Below are 26,404 nucleotides of genomic sequence, written 5' to 3' on the forward strand. Positions count from 1 at the left end.
CATCCCAACCATCCTTGGCTTGTTATATTGTGTTCTTACATCACTACTAGTACCAACATACTACATCAACCAATTAAAAGTAAGAGTTTTGTTAATAATTTAAAAAGAGAAAGATGACATTAAAGGAAAGAAATTCACCTTTTCTTTAGAACCTTTTGGCTTACCCCTCCCCCCCTCCCCCCTTTTCCGGTACTTTGCTTTGGTGGCTTTGAACTACTAACACTTGCAGGCACATAACTTGCTAAAGTAGCAGCAATATTACTTCCAGCAGCTTTATGATATCCCCTTTTGTTATGACCCTTGTTATGACAATTGCTACATGTCATTTTCACCCCACTTTTGGACAATTTTTCATGTCTTATTTTCACTTGGCTCTTTTCTTCTCACATTCTTTAGCCTGCCTGGCATCTTGTTGATATGAGGTGGTATAACAGTTGTATTTTGTGACTCTTGCCACATATTCATACCCAAAACAGGCTGAAGAAAGTAACTGTATTTTTCATGTAAGTGGCATTACTGTACTAGTGAGAAATATAGTTCAATGGCTCCAGATTTTTATAATGGAGAGCAGCAACTGCATAAGCACATAGTATGCCTTCTAACATCTAAGCTCTGCAGGTGCATGTTTTCATATTGATGTCCACCAGATGCTTCACTTTAGCTGCACCTGATCCTTGCTTCACTTCAAATTCAAACTCATCATTCCAGAAAATATTACATTTCATTGATCTTTATGTGTTCTCTTCCAAGACGTTCATGGCCATTGGTGAAAAATCAGTAATCCAAATGTTTCCAAACTATCTGAGTTGACATATTCTGTTCATCATCTTCACCCTTATTTCTTCAAGCATCGTCACTATAGTCTTCTGCTTTGCTGCCAAAATCAAAGCATTGAATCATTCTGCCATATTATTGTCAACATTGTCACACTTGCAGAATGTGTTGAAATACACCTTGCTCCATCTTTCTATGTTGTAGTACAACAGTTCATCAACTATCTTATTACCCAATTTCTTCATTTCATCCAGATTTTTCGTCAATTCTCACTCATAGGTAGACCTTGCATACCTTCAGAAGCAGTTTTTTCTCTCTATGCCCCTCCATTTCTTAGACCAGTTAGCTAGGATGTGCCTTGCACACATACTATGTTCAGATTTTGAAAGTAGATCTGTTATAGCATTCTCACACCCCTGCAAAATGAATAATGATAGTTAGTTTTAAAGCTAATTAGCAGTAGAAAAATAGCAATAAACTACAAGTGCTTACTTTTTGCATATATGTTATAATGGTCATATTTGTACCATTTCCAAGCTGAAGATCATCCTTTAAAAGGTTGACAAACCACCTCCAAGTGTGCATATTTTCAATCTCAACAACAACCCAAGCAAATGGAAGCATATGATTATTTCTATCTTTGCAAACTGCTACAAGTAGTTGGACTCTACATACCTCTTTTAAAAAATATCCATCCAACCCAATGCATGGCCTACAACCAGCCAAGTAGGACTTCTTCATTGCATGAAAACAAATATAGAACCCAAGAAATATTTTCTTCCCACCTTCAAATGTTTCATCACTAAGCTTCACTATATATGTACTCCCTGGATTTGATCTAAGAAACTCATCCTTATAATTTAATATTCTGCCATAGTCTAGTTTATGATCATCATTATCTCATTCAACACAATATTTCTTGTCCTCCTACAAATAGTCCTCCCAACATAGAATCCCAATTTTTTTTCTAATAATCTCCTGAAACTTGATTACTCTAATGTTATGTTGTTCTTTTATCCTCTCATTGAACCTTTTGGCCAAGTACTTTGAATTACATAACTTGTTTCTGTTAGTAGGGTCACATTTGTGAATTGAATTATAGTTCTTGACTACAAAATCCTTAGTCCTAGAGTCATAACTAGCAACTAGAAGCCAAGGACATGATGTCTTCTTGTACTTAACTCTCACCCTTGTAGGTTCATTTATATATTTTTCTATAAAAAACTTTTGTTGAACAACATATTTAGTTACAACTTCTCTGAAATCTCTCACACTTGCAAATGCAAGTCCAGTTTCCCAAACTATTTGCTTGCAAGTCTTGTCAAAGATAACTCTTCTTTTGTCTCCTTCTTCTTCTTGCTTTAACTTTCTGTTGAACCTTCCCTTTACCTTCATCATCAACATCATCTGGATCTGTCTCAAAGTTGGCAGCATCATCTGAAGGGTAATAAGGGTCATCACCACCTATCTTACCTTCCAAACTCTTCTTCTTCCTAGATTCATATTCATCATACCCCACATTTGGCCCTCTCCTACCTAGTTTAACATGTTCTTATTCACGAGCACTTTCTTTCCCCTTCCTTCTCTCTACAGTCCTTTTTTCTGCCCTAAATATCATGTACTCCTCATGTGTATCACTGCCATAATCAGCTTCTCCTTCTTCAAATAATTCCTCATGCTCTGAATCTGAGCTATTATTAGTGTTGCTGCTAGATTCAGATGAGGATTTTGAATTATCATTAGTAGTAACAGTTGTAGGCACATTGTTATTGGCACTATTTTCAGCAGCATTGGATGCCTTTTCAGAAGTTCCCAAACTCTCACAGCCCCCCAAATCTTGACCAGATTCCTTCTCAAAAGTAACATTACTATCACTCCCACTTGGCTGACATATTTTGATGGAGGGGAAACCATTACAACATCATCAACCATGTGATCTATATATACCTCCACAATATCCCCATTTTTAACTATTCACAAATGCCCATAAGGTCCCTACTAACTTTAATTACTACTAAACCAGGATAATTAAGTGGTCTAACATAAATAACAACAAAAGAACTATTGTACCCAAACTCTTTCACATAACCTAGAAACTCAAAATACGAGAACATATCTACATCGACATCAACACAATCAGTAATCATCCTACCAACATAATCCTCAATTGAAAAGGAATGTAACTTATCCATGGAGATTTTTTCACCATGGAAAAACCTCAGTGTAACAAGTACAAAAGACATTGAAATGCCTGAATATAGCAGAAAATAAACTAATTAAGGATTAACAGTTAATATTATACCCTGACGTAACAAGTGATAACACATGCAACAAGAAAAAACTGAAATTTGGTTATTATTACACCTTAAAAATTGTATTTCTGTTATTGGATTTTACATTGAAAAAGTTACAGTGAAGAAATTTGAAGCAAGTTCAAAACTCTAGTTACGGACGATATTAAACAAACTAAAACAGAGATAATATTTAGGGTTGATAAGAGAAAAGGCTAGGGTTGATGGATTTACCTCCAAACGTAGATATGGTTTCACAAATAATTCAACTTCAATATTTGAACTTGATTCTTCAAAGACCTTTAGCTTCGAACGGGTCTTCCACCAACTCATCATATTAAATAATAACAACAAAATGAACCCTAAAGAACAATGAAATCGAAGGATTTTGCAATAGGTCCCTTCGATTTTGGTCAGGAAAATCGAATTTTCGAGGGTTGGGCATTAGGGTTCTTCAAGTTGGGAATTTTTAACTGATAGGGTAAATGAGAGTGAAAGTGAATAGGGGAAGGCTGTTATTTTTATTTACTGGACATTTTAATTATGTGGCTTCGTAATAAAGCGCGTGTTTTCCACTCAAATTATTATAGTTGGGCCAGGGCTTAAGAGGGAGTAAATAAATATAATTATTTTAACAATAGTGGGGTGTTAAGACACCGTAAAGTTTAGGTGTGTAAATAATTTTTCAGGACAAGTTGAATGAGGTCTTTATGCATTTTCTCTTTTTATAATAAAAAAATCACGCAATTTTGACTAAATATTATACAAGAAAAATTCAAATAATTTATTTTAAATTATAATAAAATATACTCCCACTATCTCAATTTCAAATTTTTTGGATTCGAAAATATATATCTTTTTGTTGTCATTCTTTGTTGAGGTCACTCAATATTTATAAATAAGCCTCCTTCAAATATAATATTTTAATTTTAAAAATAAGATAAATTATTGTTTTAATTTTAAAAATAAGATAAATTATTATTTTAATTTTAAAAATAAGACAAATTATCTCTAGTGTTTATATACCTTAAACTCCCAAATTAAACATTACATTGTCAACCTAGTGCTTGTTTACCCATAAAATGATACAGTTAAATTTATATATGGTTTATAAACAAGTGAATTAATTTGATCCTAAAATAATAGATGAATTAGACAAAAATGTAATACTTAGCCTTGAGATGGAGATAAAATAGGAGAAATTATAATTCCGAGAGCAGGGCTTCCGGGGACAATAACAATGATATCAATAAATAAGAAGATATAATTATATTGAGCTTTGAATATAGTGTAGCGTATGTTTGTCAGAAAATCTGTGTTGTTTTCAATGATAATGAAGCTCACTATTTATAGCTGCACTTAGGGAACAAGGTCCTAGGATCAAACCCCTCTTTAATGTCAATTATGAGGGTCATTGAAGAATGTGTAATCGCAGGCAATGAATGACATATTCCTTGTAACGGGCCGTGTAATTAATATTGTAGAATATTCCTCATTAAGTGCTACCGGGAAACAGGCATTTATTTCATATTTATAAGTATCATTCTCTCTAGTAACAGACACGATCGTTGCCTTCGGATTCAACTATCTTCTGTTTTCGGCTCCACATGTCATTTCCTCATACGATCATTTAATATAAACATATTTTACTCTAACAAATAGTCTCTCTGCAACTTATATTCTCCCACAAGAAATCCACCACTTCACGTTCAACAATCTTCTGATAAAGACCTGTTTCAACCCACTTAGAAAAATAGTTAGTTAAAATCAAAAGAAACATTACCTTACCAGGGGCCGGCGGTAGTGGTCCGACGATATCCATTCCCTACTTCATGAACGGCCATGGCAACAAACTAAGTGCAATGGTTCTACTGGCTGATGTACCAACGATGCGTAGCGTTGGCACTTATAGCATTTTTGAACATAAGCTTTAGCGCCTTGTTCCATCGGAACCAATAGTATCCTGCCCTTACTAATTTTAGTACTAAGGAATCTGTGGCCGAATGATTTCCACAAATTCCTTCGTGGACTTTTCGCATAACATAATTAGCTTCGGAGGCTCCAAAACATTGGGTCAGCGCGCCTTGGAAAGATTTCCTGTACAATTGACCTCCTTTGAAACTATATCGTGATGCTTTAATGCGCAGCACCTGGGATGCCTTAGGATCTTCAGGCAACTTTTCGTGATCGAGGTAATAAATGATCTCATCCCTCCAATCCCAAATCAAATTAGTCGCGTTTACCTCGTAGCAGCTATCTACGTCCAGAACCGAGTGCATAAGCTGTACAACAGTACCAGAGTCCGATCCCTTCATTTTCGTAGATGAGCCAAGGTTAGCCAATGCGCCCACTTCCGCATTTTCTTCCCTCGGGATATGTGTAATTGACCACTCACAGAACCGAGCAAGCAGAACCTGAACCTTCACTACGTATTGTTGCATGCGTTCCTCTTTGGCCGTGAACATCCCGTAGACCTGATTTACCACCAGCTAGGAGTCGCATTTGATTTCTATGACCTCAGAATCTAGTCCCCGGGCCAATTCGAGCCCTACAATCAAAGCTTCATACTCCGCTTCATTGTTAGTCAGAGGAACCGTTCTTATGGCCTGCCTTAGGGTTTCTCCCAAAGGCATGGTTAATACTATGCTGAGCCCGGACCCTTTTACTTTGGAAGCTCCGTTCGTAAATAGGTCTAAACTCCTGATGTCGATTTTGATACCATCACTTCTTCTTTGGTTGCCAAAGGTAACAATCCCGGACTAAAATCGGTCATAAAGTCGGCCAAAACTTATGACTTAATCGCAGTCCTGGGTTTATATTCTATGTCAAATTCACTCATTTTGACGGCCCACTTGGCCAGCCTACCTGAAAGTTTAGGTTTATGAAGGATATTCCGCAGGGGAAAGGTGGTCACTACAACTACCGGGTGACATTGGAAGTAAGGCCTTAGCTTTCGAGCGACGACTACTAGGGATAAGGCCAACTTCTCCATATGTGGGTAGTGAGTTTCTGCTTCCGTTAAAATTCTACTAACGCAATAAATGGGAGATTGCGTACCTTCGTCCTCACGGACCAAAACAGCGCTTACTGCTACCTCCGAGACTGCTAGGTAGATTAACAGTTTTTTGCCTTCCTCCGGCTTCGATAGTAACTGAGGACTTGACAAATATCTTTTCAAATCCCTGAAAGCCTATTGACATTCCGGGGTCCATTCGAAATTGTTCTTCTTTTTGAGTAACGAGAAGAAATGATGGCATTATTTTGAAGACCGGGAAATGAACCTGCTCAAAGCGGTCAATCGACCCGTGAGCCATTGCACCTCTTTTACGCTTGATAGCTGGTTCAGGATGTCTTCGATATTTTATCAGGGTTAACCTCAATCCCTCTTTGTGACACCAGGAATCCCAAGAACTTGCCGGAGCTGACCCCGAACACACACTTCTCGAGGTTAAGTTTCATGTTATGCTTCCTTAAGTTGTCAAAAGTTTCTTGCAAGTGTTTAAGATGATCACATATGTTCAAAGACTTAACACGCATATCGTCTATGTAAACTTCCATGGTTTTCCTTATTTGCTTTTCAAACATTTTGTTCACGAGCCGCTGATAAGCGGCTCCGGCGTTCTTTAGCCCGAAGGGCATCACATTATAGCAATATATGTCGAAATTTGTTATGAACGAAGATTTTTCCTGATCTTCCGGGTTCATCTTAATTTGATTATACCCGGAGTAAGCATCGAGGAAATGCATTAACTCATGCCCGGCCATTGCATCAATCATTTGATCAATGCTCGGCAATGGGAATGAGTCTTTTGGGCATGCCTTATTTGAGTCCTTATAGTCTACGCACATGCAAAATTTATTCTTCTTCTTTGGAATTACTACTATGTTAGCTAGCCAGTCTAGATACTTTATCCCTCGGATTGAACCGATATCAAGTAAGTGAGTTACCTCTTCTTTGACGAATTTGTTTCTGGCCTTGGTAATAGGACGTGTTTTCTGTCTTACCAGATGAATGATGGGATCCAAGCTTAGCTTATGTACGACTACTACTGGCGGGATACCTGTCATATTCGCATGTGATAACGTAAAACAATCGACGTTAAATTTGAGAAATTCAATAAATCTAGACCTTAGTTCGGGATGCAGTCATGTCCCCAAGTGGAACTTCCTCTCCAAGAACTTTTCGAATAATGCTACTTGCTCAAGCTCTTCCGCTATGGATTTTGTTGCGTCCGTCTCTTCTGGTACCTGGAAATACCTTGGCACCTGATAAGATTTCGATGCCTCTTCCCCCTAGTTGACTTCGCTTGACTCGGGAACAGGCGTCGGTTCCTATAATTGCTATGCCGCATGCTCCTTCCCTTTGCTACTGGAGACCGAAATTGCATTCATCTCTCTTGGCGCCAGTTGGTCACCTCTTGTTTGTTTAATTCCCTCAGGAGTTGGGAATTTCAGCAACTGGTGATATGTCGATGACACAACTTACATCTCATGCAACCATGGTCTTGCCAGGATAATATTGTAGCCCATATCACCATCCACCACCTCGAAAAGGGTCGTCTTCATCACCCTTTCGGCATTTGTGGGCAGCAGGATCTCTCATCGGGTTGTCACACTTGCTAGGTTAAACCTGGCAATGAGTTTTGTGGTCGGAATAATGCTTCCGGTGAGCTTGGCTTGCTGATAAGTGGGGATTTTGACTGCTTATTAGCGCCTTTTAGCTTCTGTTTTAGTCGAAAAGCATTGAATTATGTTCCCGAAACTAATAAAATTGTGCAAAATTGCAGGAATGCTGGAAGTTTGGTCTCCCGAGATGAAATCTGACTCAAAAAAGAGTGTTCTGAATCACAAGGCAATAAAGGGCACATAAGAATAAATGTGCGATCCGCAGAAGGAATTATGCGGTTGCAGAAGAAATTGCGGACATCAAAATTCCATCTGCGCGCAAACCAAGAAGAAAAGTTTAGCAGAACTTTGCCTGAAATACGGACTGCACATGAATTGTGCGGCCGCAAAACTGGGCTAAGAGTCGAAGATGAGAGGGTATGCAAAAAGACCAAGTCCAGGAGCCTCTTTGAATTGCGGAACGCACAAGAATTGTGCGGCCGCAGAAGAGTTACCTTGCGGCCACAGTCCAGAAGTGTGTGGCCGCAGAAGATTTCCTCGCAGCCGCAGTTCAGAAATATGCGACCGCAGGACTCCACTCCCTACCATATGAAGAAATCTGCGGACCGCACATGGAATTATGAGGCCGCAGAACCTCCCGAGGGGCATTTTTATCCGAAATTTTTAGCCTTGTATAAATAGACGAGTTTCACAAAATTATGTTAAGTTTGAACATCTGAAGTTGTTGTAGCCATTTTTCTTTACTACTTTAGGAAGTTTCACATTACTTTGGTGTATTTACATTAGATTAAATCATTTTAAACTTCCATTATGAGTTTAATTAGTTTTTCTTCCTCATTTTCTTCAAATCCCATTATGAGTAGCTAGACTTTTACTAGGGTTGTGACCCAACCCTAGTGTGTAAACCTTACAGATATCTAATTTAGTGCTTGTTTATGATTGGGTGTTGATTATTTAGCTTAGTTCATGCTTTAATCGTAGAATTAATGGTTGCAAACATTATTTCATGCCTATTTGACTTAGTCTCTACTTTAGAAAGAGGGACCTAGTCTAGGATAACTTAACTAACAAGGAATTGGGTCAATTGAGAGATTGATTACCCCAATTAAAGGGTTCAATCTAGAGATAGTAATAACCCGACTTGAACTCTTATCGACTGTTTCGGGTGATTCCCATTTGGTCTTGAGAAAGCCAAATTGGACAAAATCACTCTCTGACCGAGAGGTATTGAGTGGGTAATGTAGAGTTGAGAGCTATAATACACCCAAATCAACAAAATAAGCATTAACGTTTTTATCCCATTAGCCAAACAACTAGGTTATGGTCACAACTCTAGGCCTTTTACCCATTTGGAAAAACCTTAAAAACAATTATCTCTACTCTACTTTCTTTATCTTGCAATCATTAGATTAACAGTAGAAATAGGAAACAAATCATTGCTGTGGAGGTGCAATCTAGGCAATCTAATTATTCATTTGAAATATATACCCATAACTCTCATCCTAGCTCCCAGTGGATTCGACCCCGACTCCTAGTTGGGTATTTATTACTGCATACGACCATTTCATCTCTATTGAGGTATGCTTTGGACGTGATCACTTGATCCAATACTCTCCATTGTATAAAATTGACCGAACTCTCTGGATCCACCAGAACACGTTTAATTTTAAAATCTAATATATTTAAAGAAATTACCAATGCGTCGTTGTTCGGTAGCAACAATACATCTGGTCCCTCCTTTGTGAAAGTGATGTCGTCTTCTGCGACTTCCCGGAGCCTCTTGCTGTGGGTTACTGACACCTTCGTCTTTTTTGCCGCCGAGAATGTAACCCCGTTAATCTTGTTTCCCCTGAAAATGTTAATTGTCAGGCGCGAGGAATCTTCTCCTGCTTTTGAGGGCTCTATGTTATCACGACTGCGAGCGTAATTATTTTTAGCCCGGTCACTTAAAAATTCCCTGAGATGGCCATTTTTCAGCAGTGTCTCCACCTTTTTGCACAGATGCCGGCAGTCCCCGGTCCGATGACCGTTTGTCTCGTGGTATTCGCACCATAAGTTAGGATTCCTTTGGCTGGGATCATATCTCATTGGATTTGGGAACCGTACCTCTTTAATGTTCCTCATAGCCGATACCAACTCTACTATACTGACGTTGATGTTATATTTTAAAAGTCTGAGGTAGGAAGAATCTCGAGAACCTGATGTTTCCTTGTCCTGTAATGATTTGTTGTTCCGACCGCGATCGGTTCTTCTATTGGTAATGAACCTATCCGCCAACCGGAAACCTCTGTTGCGTCCTTCGGCCCATTCATAAGGAAAAAACCGGCTCCTCGAAGACCGTCGATCTGTGTCGAAATCATCTTTTGATTTCTCTTTATTCTTCTCTCGGTCCCGACCCTTAACCGACACTGGGAAATCGAGTTGATCATCCTCAATCCTTATCCTTGACTTGTACTGGTTGTGAACATCTACCCAAGTTGTTGCTTGGAACTCGAGCAAACTTTCTTTCAACTTCTGGGAAGCATCAGACTTCTCGGATTCAGACCCTTGGTGAATGCTCCAGTCACCCATTCATCCGGAACAACCGGTAGCAACATCCTTTCCTTCTGGAACTTGGTTACAAACTCCTGCAGCAACTCGGAGTCTCCTTGTGCAATCCTAAATATATCGACCCTTTCGGGCCTGTACTTTTCTGGCCCCAACATGGGCCTTAATGAAAGAATCCGCGAGCATCTTGAAAGAGTCTATGGAATGCTCGGGCAAAAGCGAATACCACGTCAAGACTCCCTTCGTGAGAGTCTCTCCGAATTTCTTCAGCAAAACTGACTCGATCTCGTGGGGAGCTAAATCGTTCCCCTTCACCGCCATTGTATAGGTGGTGATATGCTCCTCGGGATTTGAAGTCCCATCATATTTCGGCACGCCTGGTATTTTAAACCCGCTTCGGGATTAATTCTAGTGCCACGCTTGGTTTGTACGGAAATTGAGTGTACTTCTTTGAGTCCGGCCCTTTCAGCATTGGTGGTGCACCCGGAATTTGGTCCATGTGGGCATTCACTTCCCTCATAAACCGTATGAGTTCGTTTTTGAAGGGATCACTCTCGTTGTTATGACCGGATACGCTCCCCCCGATCCCATCGAAGCCGACCTTGCCCCTCGGGGTGTTGTTGTCGACTATTTGCGTTGTTTGATTTGCGGGAGCACCAGGAGGAACTGGACCTCATTCATTCGCGTTATTGGAAGCACCCAATAACGCCTGCTTCAGTTCTATCATAACCTTATCCTGCCGTGTGAGATAACCTAAAATGGCCTGTTGTTGCTCCTCCAACACCCTTACCGCTTCGATGACGTGATCTTCTTCAGCATCATCAAGAGTCGCCTCTCGAACATGTCATGGGTACCGCCTTCCGTGGACCGATGTGGCCTCGTTCCCTCACTGCGGGTATCGCTGATTGAATCCTCGTGTTGAGGCTGATTTCCTCGGGCCTCAAGGTTGTGTGTGTTGTTAATACCATTATCTGCCATTTTCTATGATTTTTTGCTAAGAACAAATAATCAAATGCGTTAGTTAAAGAGGCAAGGACCAAACTTAATTATATAAATGTCTAAGCCCCGTTTACTCGTAAAACGGTACAGTTTAAATTATACGTGATTTATAGACAAATGAATTAATTTGATCCTATAATAATAGATGAATAAGACAAAAATATAATACTTAGCCTTGAGATGGAGATAAAATAGCAGAAATTGTAATTCCGGGAGGAGGGCTTCCGGGGACAATAGCAACGATATCAATAAACAAGAAGATAAAATTATATTGAGTTTTGAATAGAGTGTAGCGCATGTTTGTGAGAAAAATCCGTGTTGTTTTCAATGATAATGGAGCTCACTATTTATAGCTGCATCTAGGGAACAAAGTCCTAGGATCAAGCCCCTCTTTAATGTCAATTATGAGGGCAATTGAAGAATGTGTAACGATAGACAATGAATGTCATATTCCTTGTAACGGGCCGTGTACTTAATGCTGTAGAATATTCCTCATTAAATGCTATCGGGAGGCAGACATTTATTTCATCTTTATGAGTATCATTCTCTTTCCAGTAACAAATAGGATCGTTGCCTTCGGATTCAACTATTTTCTGTGTTCGGCTCCACGTGTCACTTCCTCATGCAATCATTTAATATAAACATATTTTACCCTATACAGTGCTCCATCTTCATTCAACATAGCTAAATAATGGCAATATTTTGAGAACCCATATAGGTATAGTTATAGCACAACCAAAGTCGAACATTGACAATATGGCTCATTCCTTTCCTTATTTTCTTGATTGTCAGTATCATTTAGTTATTTGATTTTTATTTAATCATTTGATTCTAAGCATAGTTTCCCACCAATTTCTTGCTTTTGAGGTGTTTGCTTCAATGGAGAGGGTTAGCTTCATCCTTGCAGCATCTCCTCACTTAGGACATGCACTACGACTAGTGAATGGAAAACCTTACTCGCATGAGTTGATTACATCAAACCATTAAATACATAAAATGTGTTTGCACATTAACTTTTGTAACTTAATTATGGTTGATTAATATACATTTTGCAAGTACAAGGCGGGCTTACTCTTGGGGATCAGATAACCAAGGAACACATACATGTTTATGGCTTGCTCCTAGAGGCCATTTTATTGACGTTTTCGACATTTAAATTGCTCGTTCCTCCACAAAAGGACTAAAAGCAAAAGATGAAAGGAAAAAAAAGTCAGTTTGAGGGGGTATATGCAACAATCTTTTCCTAGCTAAGGTGCCAGAAGGCCTTATCTGTGACAAATCTGTAAGCGTTTTTCGCTAGTCAACATGTAAACTGCTTGGCTCACCAAGGGTATTGACAGAAATCCCATTTCTCTCAACATGTTGTTGATAAAGATGGCATTTGCAGGAGTATTAAAAGGTTCATGAATGGCTGCACTGCTGATGAGTCTGGCCTTGCAATTCGCATAGGAAATAGGTAACTAAATTTCAGTCTGTAAATCTGTATAATCAATAGAAGAGCTTCTATAACCTGCAAATTCTGAAATTCCACCACTCTTGTTTGTCTAAGAAATAGAAGTATGTGCTTAGTTATCGGGAAGTTTATGATGGAATTAGCATGTGTTAGCTTTACAGCTGCAAATCTCTTCATGGTTAGGTGTTGCATACGTGCTAGACTAAATTTTGTGTTGTGTATATAATTTATCTGCAGATCTTTATGTTCAAGTCTTCCATTTCTTTTTGCACAAAACAGTATATAAATCTAAAGGAGAACTTGAATGTGGGGCTCATAGGATTTGTAAGTACGTGCCCCTTTCTCTCCCTGGAGTATGAGCAACAAGAAACCATTGTCAATTGAAGCGACTAATAACTGAGAACAGTCGAGATGAAAACATAATGATGTACTCACAAGAAATTCATTCTAGGTTATCAAGATAATACAAGGGGGTGTCCTCTACGCAGGAGAGTGTTTCTTGAATACGCTATATAACTTACAACAATGAACATGCACCTCTATGTGAAAAGAACTGATCTCTGTTTTTTCACAAGGTCACGAGGGAAAAGGAAATTAGTAGACGAGTTGTGGTTCAAACTCTGCAAAATCAACTGAACCTGACTCAATGGGTTTCATGAGATATGCGGCCAATAACTCAGAAGCCAGAGCTGCAATCAGAGGGATCCTCTTGAAATTCTTCACAAGTGGAATGTCATCAGTCTCCCCAACAGCAAGTAGTTTTTGGTTAATCTCCACCATCCTGTCCAACTTCCTCTTGAATTCTGGGTTCTCAACGTCAAGAACAGCAGGGAAAATCCTTGCTGTTGTTCGGTTTGTCTGCACAAGATATGCTAGGTTAGTGAATATGCTACGCTCACGACCAAAAAGAAAAAAAGATAACGTTAGAAAGAACAGTTTAACAAGTTAATTGCATGCAACAACTTACAAGGTAAACTGAGGTACCAACAGCAGGTACTACATAATGTGGACAAGGTAAATATACAAATGGGCAAAATTAAATAATATGTGGATAATTCGGGGTAGTAACAGCCGAAAGATATAGTTCTCTTCCATGAGGTGAAAACTGAAAAGGGATTTTCAAAAATCTTGTTTTCTGTAGGAGCATCTGTTCATTAAGAGAACCTCACACTTCTGACACTAACCACATAGTAATATAGCACTTAAGATGCTAGGTGGGCTAATAAAAATGGAAGTCTCATTCAATTTTGTTATAATGAAGTGTGACTGAAATAGCATCCCAAAGTTTTCTAGCCCAAGAGTAATGAAGAATAGAACATATAGAATTGCATAATCTACAGCATGCTAATCAAGCAACGATAAAGAAAGAGTAAGATACGGCCCAGTGATCACCTCAATGATGACATGCATGTCAAATTCTTTGGTGTCAAGCCCAATGCCTTCATAGAAATCTGTTCTTTGGCAGTCATTCAAGTACATTGTGACATAAACCTGCATTTTGGTAGTCAAAATATAAGTAAGATTATTGTCAAACAGGTGAAATAATCTCTATATAGAAGGCAATGTGAAAGCCTTTCAGTTGGGTAATCATAGTGAAAGGATATTCAAATGCAGGTGGTTACCGAAAGGCAGAAGAAGCGAGACCACAACTTTGCCTTCCAGTCATTGAGGAACTGAGGCTGTGCTTTCATCAAAGCAGAGAAGAAATCACCGTGGCGGTTCTCATCCTGGCACCAGTTCTCAAAGTATTTGAAGATTGGATAACATGTGTACTCAGGATTGGCCTTGAGATGCCTGTATATGGTAATGTACCTCCAGTATCCAATTTTCTCAGACAAGTAAGTTGCATAGAAGATGAACTTTGGCTTGAAGAAAGTGTATTTTCTTGCTTTTGTCAAAAAACCCAAGTCCAATGCCAAATTGAAATCAGATAACCCCTTGTTCAAAAACCTGCAAAATCCCAACAGCCAAACCTTCTCAGTACTCATAGATTGAAGTAATTTTCCTTTCTGATTAACCATGCTCAAAGAGAGAGTAATATTTGAGCTTACCCAGCATGGCGAGCTTCATCCCTGGACATGAGGGAGAAAATCTCTGCAACGACGGGATTAGTTTTCTGCATAAATAACTCAAGCATTAGTTGGTTATAGGAGGGGAGGGAAGGAGGAGCTATTCAATATTGGCAACGAACTACCTAATTTTTTTTATTTTTTCTAACCATGATTAAAGTCTCCGTTCTGAAGATTGAGCACGGAATTACAGAAGTAAAACTTTGCTAGTGAAGGCAAAAGCACAAACCTTTTGTTCTTGTTTTATGTGTTGGGGTTGGGGTGTTCTTTTATGGTTGCAAAAAGATGATAATAATAAGTGAACATGAACATAAACAGCTAGGATGTAAGCTGCCTGAAATCAACTATAACCTTCTTGGTCACATATCAAACAATGTGCAACAGAAGATGTGCTTTTCTTCTTCTTTTTTTCAGAAGCTTGAACACTAAAAACAGGTGTTAGAGAGAATGCTATGAGCAAATCATCTAATACTTGATTTTTCATTCTAGAAATCAAACTATAACTTAGAACTTATTCTTCAAACAATGGCTGCAAAGCACTATAATCTAAAGAAGAAAAAAGAAAAAGAATTGGAAAACATTCAAATTTCACTTTAACAGAAGCTAAAAAGTAACCTAGATAAGCTCAACCACTTGAACCAAATAATTATACTAACATTTTCACAAATATAAAAACACAAACTACAACAAGCCAAAGAAAAAGTCTCAAGAATTGCATATAATATCTATGATTAACACTAAAAACAGGAAAACAAGAAATAAATACCTTGAGCCTCCTTCCAAGCTCCTTGTAGAGAAGAAAACCAGAGAACTCAGCAGTGCAAGACCTCTCCAAGAATTCAACAAAGATTTGCCTAAGAGGTCCCTGAATTTTATCAGCAGCTTCTTTAAACTCCTTGTTCCTAACAAAGTGAGTCTGATTATAATCAGTCTTGAATTCCTGCAAGAGAGCCTCAAACTCAGCTTCATTCAAGTTCTTGTTGATTTCAGTGTTGAAAAGTGTTTCCATTTCATCAAAATCAGTTGTGTAAAATCTTGGTGTCAAAAGGGACTCTTTAATTCCTTGTTTCTGAGCTTTCTTGGTTGGTTTTGAAGTTGGTGGAGTTGTGGTGGCTGACATTCTCACTGTGAACGGCAGTCTGCGGTTGCTCAGCCGTGGAGTAGTGGTGGTGTTAAAGGTGTTGAACTTGGTAATTGGTTTTAGTAAAGCCATTTCTGCTGCCATTTTTTCCCCCGATAACTTCAGAGCAGGGAACTGTGGTTCTTTGAAAGAAGTGAAGCTAAGGGAAATGAGAGGTGGAGGGGAAATATATGAATTTAGATGACAGTGATGGAATCTAATCTCATCCAATGAAATCTTGGGGATTAAGTGGGTTTTTGACACGTGGCAATCTGTGATGGGCCAGCTCGATTACATGGTAGCCTTGTAAGTTTTGTATGTTTGTGTCAATTGGAAAGTAGTAATAGTTGTGGTCTATGTTTCTCCATGTAGATTTCTCAAGATTTTTCTTTTATTTCTTTAATAGATTTCTCAAGATATTCACTGCTCCTACTGGTTGAAAAAATTTTCTATTTGTATTTAATCTTTATGAGTTTCTTTCGTGTGGTCTTTTTGATTGGTTACTACTCACTCCTGTGTTTGGTAATTTATGTGTGTCTGAGAGAGTTTATGTAAATGAATGGATCTTGTTTAACTGATTAGTATTTAATAATGTTCTGATCTCAGCTGTACCAAACACAATAACAAATCGATTTGTGCTGGAAAAAGAGACAGATGTAATCTAGTACTCCCAGGGGGAACATATCACCGGGACATATATTTATGTATAAAAATTTATTAAAATTGTAATGAATAATATATATGAACTCATAACTTTTAAAATTTAATTGATTCAATACTAAAAACCTTAATATTGAGTCCATAGAGTTTAAATCTTGGATACGCCACTCCAAAAAACAATAACATAAAGAAGGAAAGTTACTAACAATTTATAGCTTTTCTTTCACCACTTGTAGCAACTTTCCTACCTTAGTTGTTGTTTCTTCTTATCTTGCCAAACTAGCAAGAAGAAAAGGGAAATGCCATGAATAGTAGTCAATTGGAACTTTCTTTGGTATTTATCATGAGACTAAGGTCCAAAAGGAAAAAAATTTCAAAACATTCCAATAGAAAACAAACGTGGAATAAGAAGCTGCAAAATCAAATTTACACACATCTATCTATTTGTTCTCCAACAATTTTTCCATAACCCTATAGCTACACATCTTGTTGCAAACTATTCACACTGTTTTTAAGAGAATAAAAGGAGACTTTGCATGGAGTTGGACAAAAGTATGAACAATTTAAGAGAAAAGAGCTACTCATCAATCTATCTACAATTTTGAACCCCAACAGGATCTGCTCTCTCATCTCAAGCAAGACCCTGTATTATTTCAAACACAATTCTGCAAATCGTTTCTGATCTTGTCAATGAAATGTGACAAGTCACATATCTTGGTCAAGTATTCCCAAGCTTGCCAAATGCTATCCTTGAAGAGAGCAAATTTTCTCAGCTTGTGCACAACGTAAAACGGAAAAGACTCAAGGGGGGAGTTCCTTGTACTGTATGCTAGACCTGAAACAAAAATGGTAATGTCATTTTGATTAATATCCAAAAGACTACAGCAGTCTCTGATGACAATTTTTACTGTTGAAGAACCAAAACTTTATCAAGAAAGAGGAAAGCAAATAATACCATTAATCTTTTATAACTAAAGGGGGTGATAGATCATTTAGAGAGACGAACAGCGCCAGCAACAGACTAAAACACATTATCACATTATCGATCCAACACTCTCAAACACATTACAGTTCCTGAACCTTCTGATTGAGTATGCATCTTGAAGTATAACATCGATGAAGCCAAAGCAATGGCTCTTTAATCTTGGTTCTACACTGCACATGTGCCTGGTGTGTGTATCTAATTCATACTGTGGTTCGTGTTATCAACCATTCAATAGAGTAACAATATATGTGGTCCTAGTCTTTACATAGAACTAGAGTACGGATATGCTTAAAGAAAATAAACAGTGAAAGAAAATGAAAAAAATTGATACCTTTGGGCTAGGTTCATTTATTGGTGTCATATACTGAGCCGAGCTATTTACTTCTTCCGAGTGCTCTTCTACATTAGATCCACTTCCTAGAGTGGAGCTCTTTACGCTTTCTTTTTCTTGTTCAAGAGAAAACCAAAAAGGATGATAATCATTTCTCCCGTCGTCATCCTTGTTTTTGAAGATTTTCTTCATGTTATTGCCATTCATATTCTCTGAATTTTCTGGCTGTGCGACTCCTTTATCTTCTGCAGAGTTATCTCCATCCTCAATATCAACTTTTTCCGTTAAACTGGAGATGCTTCGTATATAATCACCAGAATCAAAATAAGTATCTCCTGTTCCTTCCCTGCTTTTTAAAGTATCCTCTATCTCCTCATATTCCAAATTCCGCAAAATTTCAGGAAGTGTAAGTCCACTATCCTCTGGAAACATCGTTCCCATCTCAATATCTATCTTCTCTTTTGAGCTAGTGATATTTCCCACAAAGTTGGAAGTTGGTCGCTCAATCATTACAAGGTCATTTTCTTTAACGATCACTCGAAAATTATTTAAGGAAGGCGGGATCCTGGACAAGAAAACTTCTTTGATATTTTCAATCATCCCCCTATTATAGGGATTCTCCTTCTTATCATATCGATACCTGAAGTTTTCATAAGTAGTCTGCAAAAAGTGACCGAAAAGAAAAAACAAAAGAAACGGTTCTGTAAAAAAACATGAAGCTACACACCAGATTTATATTTCAAGCAGGTAAATTAGATGTAACACCCTGGAAAAATTTCGAAGTACTTAAGTGTAAAGCCCGGTAAAATTTGCAAAGAAAATAATGTTTCATGGTGCCGGACTAGGCTTACGTGTTTGAGGATTGTAGAAATTCTTCGCGGCGAGCTTGCGAGTCGCGGCTCAGACTTTTTGGGTTGAACAATGCACCAGAGAGTAAAGGAAAATGTTTGGGAATGAAATACGTTTCTGCGGTCCATTATGCGACCGCACAATCACTCTGCGGACCGCATAATGGCCGCACAGTGAGGCAGTTAATTGGGCCAGTTGGAAGCAATTATGCGGTCAACTATGCGACCGCATAATTGTTATGCGGTGCACTATGCGACCGCAGAACAGTTATGCGGACCGCATAGTGACCGCAGACACAAACAGATTTTTGGTCGTTTTGGTCAGCAATTATGCGACCGATATGCGGTCCGCATAACTATTATGCGGTCGCATATGCGACCGCAGAACCTGTTCCGGATCTTCATTTTAGGGTTTTTAAAACCCGACCCTACTTCGTTAAATACACGTTTTGGACCATTTTTGAGCTATAATCTGACATTTTAGAGTGAGAGAGAGTGCCCTAGAGTGAGAAGGTGTTCAATTCTTGCTCAAGTTTTGGAAGATTAAGAAGGGAAACTCACTAGGTCTTCATCCTAGAGGTAAGATTCAGCACCCTAACCCTCAATTTCGAATTTTATCTAGAAATGGGTAATTAGCAAGATAATTTTTGGGCATGAGAGTTGTTTATTTTACATGCATGTGTTATCAAAGGGTGTAAGAAGAGTTTTGAGCTAAAAATGGTAAAGATTGGGTTGTGGGATGATGGAATCCTCCATAAAAGGACCTTGAAACCTTAATGCACACCTAGTGTTTGATAAAATGCTCAAATGAGCTAGAACCATGAGCATCTTCCTAATTTTGATTCAATTTGTTATATTTCTACAATAGATTGAAGTTGCTAAGAATTCCGGAACATTTAGAGTGTAAGGAAGCTCAAGTGACGTATGTTGGCTAAACTGTTCTCTTATATCCCAAATGCTTTATTCATGTTATGTTATCAATTGAGGGTGTGTTAAAATATGGGTTGTGCATTAATAATGTTTCGACTTCAAGTCAAGTTCAAACGAAGGCTATTATGCCAAATTTTGTGAAATATCTCTATGTGCCTTAGACTCTAAATTGCTCACATGTGTGCTACACACCTTGATTTGAATTGTATTTGTTGTTGATGATGACGACGACATTTGAAATTGAAAAGGGTGAGCATAAAATACTGAATATGGCCAACGTGCCAAGAATGATCTTATAATTATGGCCATTAGTGCCAATGAAATGAAAAAATGTGAAAGTAATATGAAATGCGATGATTGATATAAAAAGGTTGATGTCTCGAATAAGACAGCCTAGTCGGTCGGGTCGTGATCGGACATTATGCCGCACAAATGGTGGTGATTGTGCTGGAAATTGTAATTGAAATTGTGATTTTGGTCGATGTCCCTAATGGATAGCCTAGCCGATCGGGTCGTGATCAGACTCCGTGTTAAAGACGGTGGTATTGATATTGAGAGTAATTGTGGTTGATGTCTTTAATGAGATAGCCTAGCCGATCGGGTCGTGATCGGACTCCGTGCTGAGAGTACGGTGGTACTGATTTTGTGAATAATGGTATTGTGAATAATAGTATTGTGGACAATGGTATATCGATACTAAAAATCTCTCAATGTGAGATATGGAAATTAATTTGAACATTGTCTTGATCCTAAATTGAGGTTTGATGTTGATTAAGGCTTTCATTGATATTATGATAATCTTGTTTGTATTATTTATCATTCTATTGAGAGGGTGTTTAGTTATACATACTAGTGCTATTCGACAGTACTAACGTCCTTTTGCCGGGGGCGCTGCAGGTGGTTCCACGGCAGGAGATATTAATCAGTGATAGCAATACACATTCTTCCCAGCTGACTTGGTAAGCCCCACTTCATCCCGGGGTCATGAATCTTTTGTACTTCGTGTATTTTGTTTGAGGTATAGCCGGGGCCTTGTTGCCGGCATTATCATTGTACTCTTCTTTATCTATAGAGGCTCCGTAGACATAGTGTGGGTTGTGTATTGGTGCTGGGTAAGTCAAGATATATTATGTTGTGGTTGTATTACTTGTCCATTTGTGAAACTTTAAAAATGATGAAACTATTGGAAATGAATTGGTATTGTAGACGTGAACACCTTTTTGTCTAATTAATGAAAATATGTATTATCTCCATTTGTGGATGAGTTTGGGTAGAAGGAAATCTAACAGGCTTGCTCGGTCGGGTTCACTCGGTTGAGCGCCGGTCGCGCTCCTCGGTTTTGGGGCGTGACATTAGAGAACTGTAAGCAAACATTCAATTGTAAGTGCATATCTTAACGCATCTATGCACGGTGGGGCGGGGAAGGGGTTTAGAGAACTCAAAACTAGGGGAAGAAAAAGTTCAAGATATTGCCTTTAGAATTTCACTAACATACTGTACCATATATATTGGACTTCTCTAGCTCCTAAACCATAAAGGAGAAATGAGATTTGGACCTCTGCTGTTGATGAATTTTAATTGGTTTTTCAGAATACTATGACCAGCAAGCCAGAAGGCAAATCAGTAACGAACCTCATGAGTGAAATGAAGAAAATAGTCCACGGAACAACTCAATTAATGCAGTATGCTCTATTCATCACCGAGAGTATTAGAGCCACTATACTGGGATTCTCATAATCTTGATGCGTTGTAGATTATTGTCCGCAGAGTAAGAAAAATTATGGAAGTGCATCCTTAGTGTAAGCTCCTAACCTTTTGGATGGGGTGGTAGTGGGGTTTATTTAATAAATTCTGTACTAACGTTAAATCCATATCATAGCCCGATATTTTAAGAGCTCAATCCTTGGAAGTCAATATTCTAAGCAACGACACCTTGAAGAACAACAGGAGTAAGAACGTTGAGAGGATACACTGGTTGCAATTAAATATCAAAACAAACTTAAGGGGATAGTCTTAATAGATGTCAGCAGGTTCACTTTCACATATTATTACTCTACGCGCTTGGACATGTCAGCAGGTTCACTTTCACATATTAATAGATGTTGCAGCTCAAAACAAAGCACAGAGATTCAACTAGATGTTTAGATGGACAATCAACAAAGCTTGGTATTTATGTGCTCTGATGTCCTAGCAGTCAGAAATTCCTGCTAGCTTGGAGTAATTCATACTGCAGGATATATTTTAACTATGAACAGGCGCGCATACAATATACTCTAACTAAAATGGAAAGACATGATTCACCATAGAAAAAATGCAATTTTAAGATGAAGTTTCTACAAATGTCAATTCATCATAAGACAACTCATATTGCAGATAATATTATAGATGAGCCATAACTGATTTGTCAGCATACATCTTGGTTAGAAATTTCACCTGGTTAGTGCTAATCAGGTAAAAGTGGAAAATAGTAAGGCCACCAACAAACCAAACAGCAATGAAGCAGTATACAATGAGAACATCTGACAAGATATCTTGTGAAATAGCTCTCCATACGTTGCCACCATGATGAAGAATATTGACCAAAGATATGATGAAGACATATATGCATAATATGGTTGAAGTAGATATGAACAAGTAGAAGAATCTGTAATTCCGCTGCAACCAAGTGAGAAATAGAAAAAATTTAAGAAAATTATACAAAGGTGGAATGAAGTCATAATATCTCATTTAAAGTGATGTCTAGTATCCTACTGCATCCAGTGCTTTATGATCTTGAGTAACAGAAGTAACTTCATTTCTCTGAGGACATAAATTTGCATGACAACTTACACTCCCAAGTGATAGAGTAGAAGAAAAGAAGAATCTTCCATTTTGTTTGTATTATCACTAGATCACTTATAACAAGAACTGAAAGGAAATACAATGATATTAATATCTCAAGCTATGAAATAAAAGGAACTACACTTAACCCTCTTCATTCATTCTCCAATTCTTTAACCTCTCCTTTTGTACAACTCATACTCTAGCAAAGGATTATCTAATTTCTCACGCATTCACTAAGATATAATCATTACTCTGCATATATTCCTCGCCATCAATGAATTTGTTCTTTCCCATTCAACAATATTTTGTGATGAATGTCAATAGAATCATACTTCATATGGCTGATTTATATCTCATGCCATCACTTATATCATTTCATAAGGCTGATTAGCATCTCCTGCCAAACTAATATATGAGTACGCTCCACTTTTCCTCAACATAATAGCATTCCCTGTTAATCTACGAAAATTATTAAGTAGAAATCCAGAATTATGCTCTTGAAAAAAAAGACTCTATAGCTGAATTGTGAGGAAAAGCTATATTAAATTTGGCTAGCATGAGCTTTTACTTTTTGCTATGCAGTCATGGAATTTTATTCATTTCACAATGCAAGTATTATTTCAACTTAGACATAACCATAATTGTGACACAAGCAGACAGTTTATCAATTGGTAACAAAAACAACCCAAATCCAGTTCAAGTTTGCTTGAAAAAATGCATAGTCAGCTATACGTACAAGTCCAATGCATTGACCAACCCAGGGACAATGATGATCAAATCTTTGAACACAATTGTTGCAGATAGAACAATGAGATGAACGAGGAGGCCGATACAGCAAACATGTATCACAGTACTTGACTTTAACTGTGTGTCCATTCACGATTACATCTTTTGTTCGTGGAAGTTTCAAATGAGGAGTTCTACCGTTGACCCATTCCATGGAAGGGGTATGTAAATCAAATGTTTCATCAGATTCAGGAGGTGTTGTGTTTCTTGGGACGATTCCAGGATCTCTACTAGATGTCATAAAGAGAAAAACTATATCCTGCATAAGATATTAAAGAATTGGTCAACAGCTTCAACATTCCAGTCATATCAGTCAGCTACAGATTATACATTTACTCACAATTAACTCCAAAGGGAAAATAATAAGTTATCCAAAAAGGGAGAACGCAGAATGCAGAATCACCCACGTCTACTAATTTAAGGATGATGAAGAAACTCCGTACCATAATGGTAAGAACTACTCCAATCCCAAGTATAGGATACCAAGGACCAGCATCTTTGTGCTCTTTGATGCGATGTCTGATTACACAAGAGACCTTAATACAAAATGCAAGTGCTGGGCCAGCAATCAAAAGTGTCGATAGAAACAAAGATGACACATCCGGACCGAAGATCAATCTTCCTCCCCATAAGAATTTCTGGTAACATTTAAAAGCAAAAAAGTGAAGGTAAGAGATATGGTATAGAGAGGTCTGAATAATTCATTATATTGAAAGATACTATTACTGTGAAACTAAGAACAACTTGACCATATGAAACAAGCGATTTAAGAATATAAAAATTGCATCATCTTGGTTTTGCAAAATTTCAGCTGGATGAAAGCAGACTTTTACTGATAATTGTCATATGAACAAGCAGTTTAAGGATATAAGTAGATGAAAGCAGCATCTTCAAGTTCAAATATAAACAACTTGCATAAAGTCCACGATTTTAAGTGAAAATTGTCATTTATGTAAAACCCAAATCATAGCTATCAATGCTTCACTTATTACCAATTAATCATTCTTAAAACAGATAGAGCAAAGAGAAGAAAGAAAAGAATCAAATTCAACTCATCAAATAGTTAAACAACAACAACAAACCCAGTGGATTCCCACAAGTGGTGTCTGAGGAGGGTAGGGTGTACGCAGTACCTACCCCTACCCCTACCCCTACCTGGAGGGTAGAGAGGATGTTTGCGTTAAAGAAAATTGATCAATTAGCTAGTCCATGCTGTCTAAACACTGAAGCCCTTAAAGTTTCAGCTAAAAAACACCCCTATCCAAATTCAACATGACTAAACTTCTAAATTGCTTATATAAAAACTTCACATGGTTCTGACAATTCTCACTATTCTTTTCTATTAAGTAATACATATGGGATACAGCAGAATCCAAGAAAAGGCACTTACATTGCTTCCCTTCCAAACCTGATAAAGCCTCAGAGGTTTATGTTTTTCACGAACCATAACTTAGAAATTTTGGAATATAAGGAAACAAAACAACCCAAAAAAATTTCAACTTTCTGGATTGCTATGCTTCCAATCCCAAAATAAGAATCAAGCTCCTTTTCTTATCCTACTATTAATCGGCTTGCAATAATCCATGTAAAGAAATCATATCAAATTCAAGAACATTAGGCAATTAAAAGTCTTGAGGAGGGTTTCAAGAAATGGGGTTTGGACATAAAATATGTAGCAAAAGAGAGAGAAAGAGAAAGTCTCTTTATTTTTATTTTTTTTTTGGTTTTGACACAAAATATGTGATCAAGAAACAGCTGCTTTTTGTTGTTGTGTTTATGTGTCAAACGGATTTACCCAGAAAGGATTCTTCCCCCTATTCTCTACTTTCTTCCTCTCTCTCTCTCTCTCTTCTCTCCAAAAATATTAATGAAATGTACCTATCCAATGTGTGAAATTCTCCAATTATGCTTTTTCTCTTTCTCTCTCTTGAACTTCTCTTTTCTCTAATTAAATTTAATTTTTAAAAAAATGTTTTGGGTTTCAGTTAACGAACTTTTGTTTCTCTCTCTCTCTCTCTCTGCCGATATTCCGTTATCTGGTTGTATCTACTGCTATTTTGAACCTGGCTATAAATGGAATTAGTAACAAACAATGCAAAAACAAAATAAAATTATATTATTATACCTAAACATAATTACAAGTAACTCCAGATAATTAGTGGAATTAGTAATCTAGTTGATAAGGTAAGTAATTTGCTACAAGTCTGCAATATGTTAAATTAAAAGTGATTAATTGATGGTGTAAAAGGAATTTACATTATCAATGTATATAAATTAAATCTTTTTAGAGACATTTATTCTTTTTATGCATGGTTAACTGGGAAATAAGAAATTGTGATAATAGTAAATTTGACATTAATTGTGATAAATGGAATTTTGTTATAAAAATATTATTGTGGATATTTATTTATTACTCCGATGTAGATAATCTTCCTGAATAAGAGTATCCATTTAGTACTCCATTGAAGTTTATCTACAAGCAGCTCATGCAGGCAGGTTGCAAGCAACTCAATGAAATGACTTGCAGCACCTTCTTGTTAAACAGGCAGGTTGCGAGTAGCTCATACAGACAGCTTACAAGCAACTCAAGAAACGTCTCCCAGCTTCTTCCTGAAAAGCCTTGCAGCTGCTTTCTAAAAAGCCTCGCAACTGCTTCTTTTCTTCTATAAATAGAGGAGATTTCAGTTCATTGCGTACATTAGTTTGAAATTGAATAATATATCAATCCCTCTCTATATATTTGTCTTCGGTTTATTTACTTTATAGTTTTTATTTTATAACACGTTGTCAGCACGAACTCTGTCATTTTGAGCACTTACTTCGAATTTAATTTCTATTTCAGTGTTCATCTCCGATGTAAGGCAACGCTCTTACGTCTGTGGTTAGATCTTGTTCATTCTGAGCATCATAAGGTAGATTATATTCTTAAGGTGGTGAATTTTTTTTCTTACCAGTAGTATTGTAGATATCACTTATGTCTGAAGTGGCCAAATTTGTGTTAAGTAATTTGAGCCTTTTGCTTATATTTGGTTTAATATCTTTATCATTGATTGCTTGATTATGTGCTACGTATACAATACTTATTTTAGTTTTTATTTTCATCCTAATTATCTTAATAAATGATTACAAAGTGGATAACATTGTTAGATTCACTTAAACTCC

At 37.5% G+C, this 26,404-nt stretch overlaps 3 protein-coding genes across 3 annotated transcripts; all 3 read right to left on the reverse strand.

Moving 5' to 3' along the window:
* Window positions 1-1,070: 1,070 nt before the first annotated feature.
* On the reverse strand, window positions 1,071-2,232 carry LOC142178205 (uncharacterized). The gene is made up of 3 exons (XM_075247531.1): window positions 1,768-2,232; window positions 1,267-1,626; window positions 1,071-1,190 (listed from the first exon to the last, which is right to left on the reverse strand). The coding sequence occupies exons 1-3, from the start codon at window positions 2,230-2,232 to the stop codon at window positions 1,071-1,073; spliced, it is 945 nt and encodes a 314-aa protein (XP_075103632.1).
* A 10,870-nt stretch (window positions 2,233-13,102) lies between these two features.
* Window positions 13,103-16,047, reverse strand: LOC107777980 (magnesium-protoporphyrin IX monomethyl ester [oxidative] cyclase, chloroplastic). Its single transcript, XM_016598157.2, has 5 exons — window positions 15,526-16,047; window positions 14,742-14,806; window positions 14,313-14,640; window positions 14,083-14,181; window positions 13,103-13,548 (listed from the first exon to the last, which is right to left on the reverse strand). Exons 1-5 carry the CDS (start codon window positions 15,982-15,984, stop codon window positions 13,285-13,287), a joined length of 1,215 nt encoding a protein of 404 aa, XP_016453643.1. The 5' UTR covers window positions 15,985-16,047; the 3' UTR covers window positions 13,103-13,284.
* A 905-nt stretch (window positions 16,048-16,952) lies between these two features.
* Window positions 16,953-25,143, reverse strand: LOC107777979 (putative protein S-acyltransferase 1). Its single transcript, XM_016598156.2, has 6 exons — window positions 24,633-25,143; window positions 23,686-23,880; window positions 23,193-23,501; window positions 22,067-22,288; window positions 17,856-18,515; window positions 16,953-17,374 (listed from the first exon to the last, which is right to left on the reverse strand). The coding sequence occupies exons 1-6, from the start codon at window positions 24,687-24,689 to the stop codon at window positions 17,369-17,371; spliced, it is 1,449 nt and encodes a 482-aa protein (XP_016453642.1). The 5' UTR covers window positions 24,690-25,143; the 3' UTR covers window positions 16,953-17,368.
* Between the last annotated feature and the right edge of the window lie 1,261 nt (window positions 25,144-26,404).

The sequence above is a fragment of the Nicotiana tabacum genome, chromosome 24 (genome assembly GCF_000715075.1).
Source record: "Nicotiana tabacum cultivar K326 chromosome 24, ASM71507v2, whole genome shotgun sequence".
Lineage (NCBI taxonomy): Eukaryota > Viridiplantae > Streptophyta > Magnoliopsida > Solanales > Solanaceae > Nicotiana > Nicotiana tabacum.

Excerpts from the sequence above, each read along its gene's own strand:
- LOC107777979 (XM_016598156.2), bottom strand. The coding sequence starts at position 24,689 with ATGGTTCGTGAAAAACATAAACCTCTGAGGCTTTATCAGGTTTGGAAG. Across the intron at positions 23,881-24,632 it reads AGGTTTGGAAGGGAAGCAAT|AAATTCTTATGGGGAGGAAG; the intron begins GTAAGTGCCTTT and ends AAATGTTACCAG. Across the intron at positions 18,516-22,066 it reads ACCTGATTAGCACTAACCAG|ACTACTTATGAAAACTTCAG; the intron begins GTGAAATTTCTA and ends CACTTTTTGCAG.
- LOC107777980 (XM_016598157.2), bottom strand. The coding sequence starts at position 15,984 with ATGGCAGCAGAAATGGCTTTACTAAAACCAATTACCAAGTTCAACACC. Across the intron at positions 14,641-14,741 it reads GATGAAGCTCGCCATGCTGG|GTTTTTGAACAAGGGGTTAT; the intron begins GTAAGCTCAAAT and ends GGGATTTTGCAG. Across the intron at positions 14,182-14,312 it reads CTCGCTTCTTCTGCCTTTCG|GTTTATGTCACAATGTACTT; the intron begins GTAACCACCTGC and ends ACCAAAATGCAG.
- LOC142178205 (XM_075247531.1), bottom strand. The coding sequence starts at position 2,232 with ATGACCCTTATTACCCTTCAGATGATGCTGCCAACTTTGAGACAGATC. Across the intron at positions 1,627-1,767 it reads AAGAACAACATAACATTAGA|GATGAGTTTCTTAGATCAAA; the intron begins GTAATCAAGTTT and ends TTAAATTATAAG. Across the intron at positions 1,191-1,266 it reads TTATAACATATATGCAAAAA|GGGTGTGAGAATGCTATAAC; the intron begins GTAAGCACTTGT and ends TTCATTTTGCAG.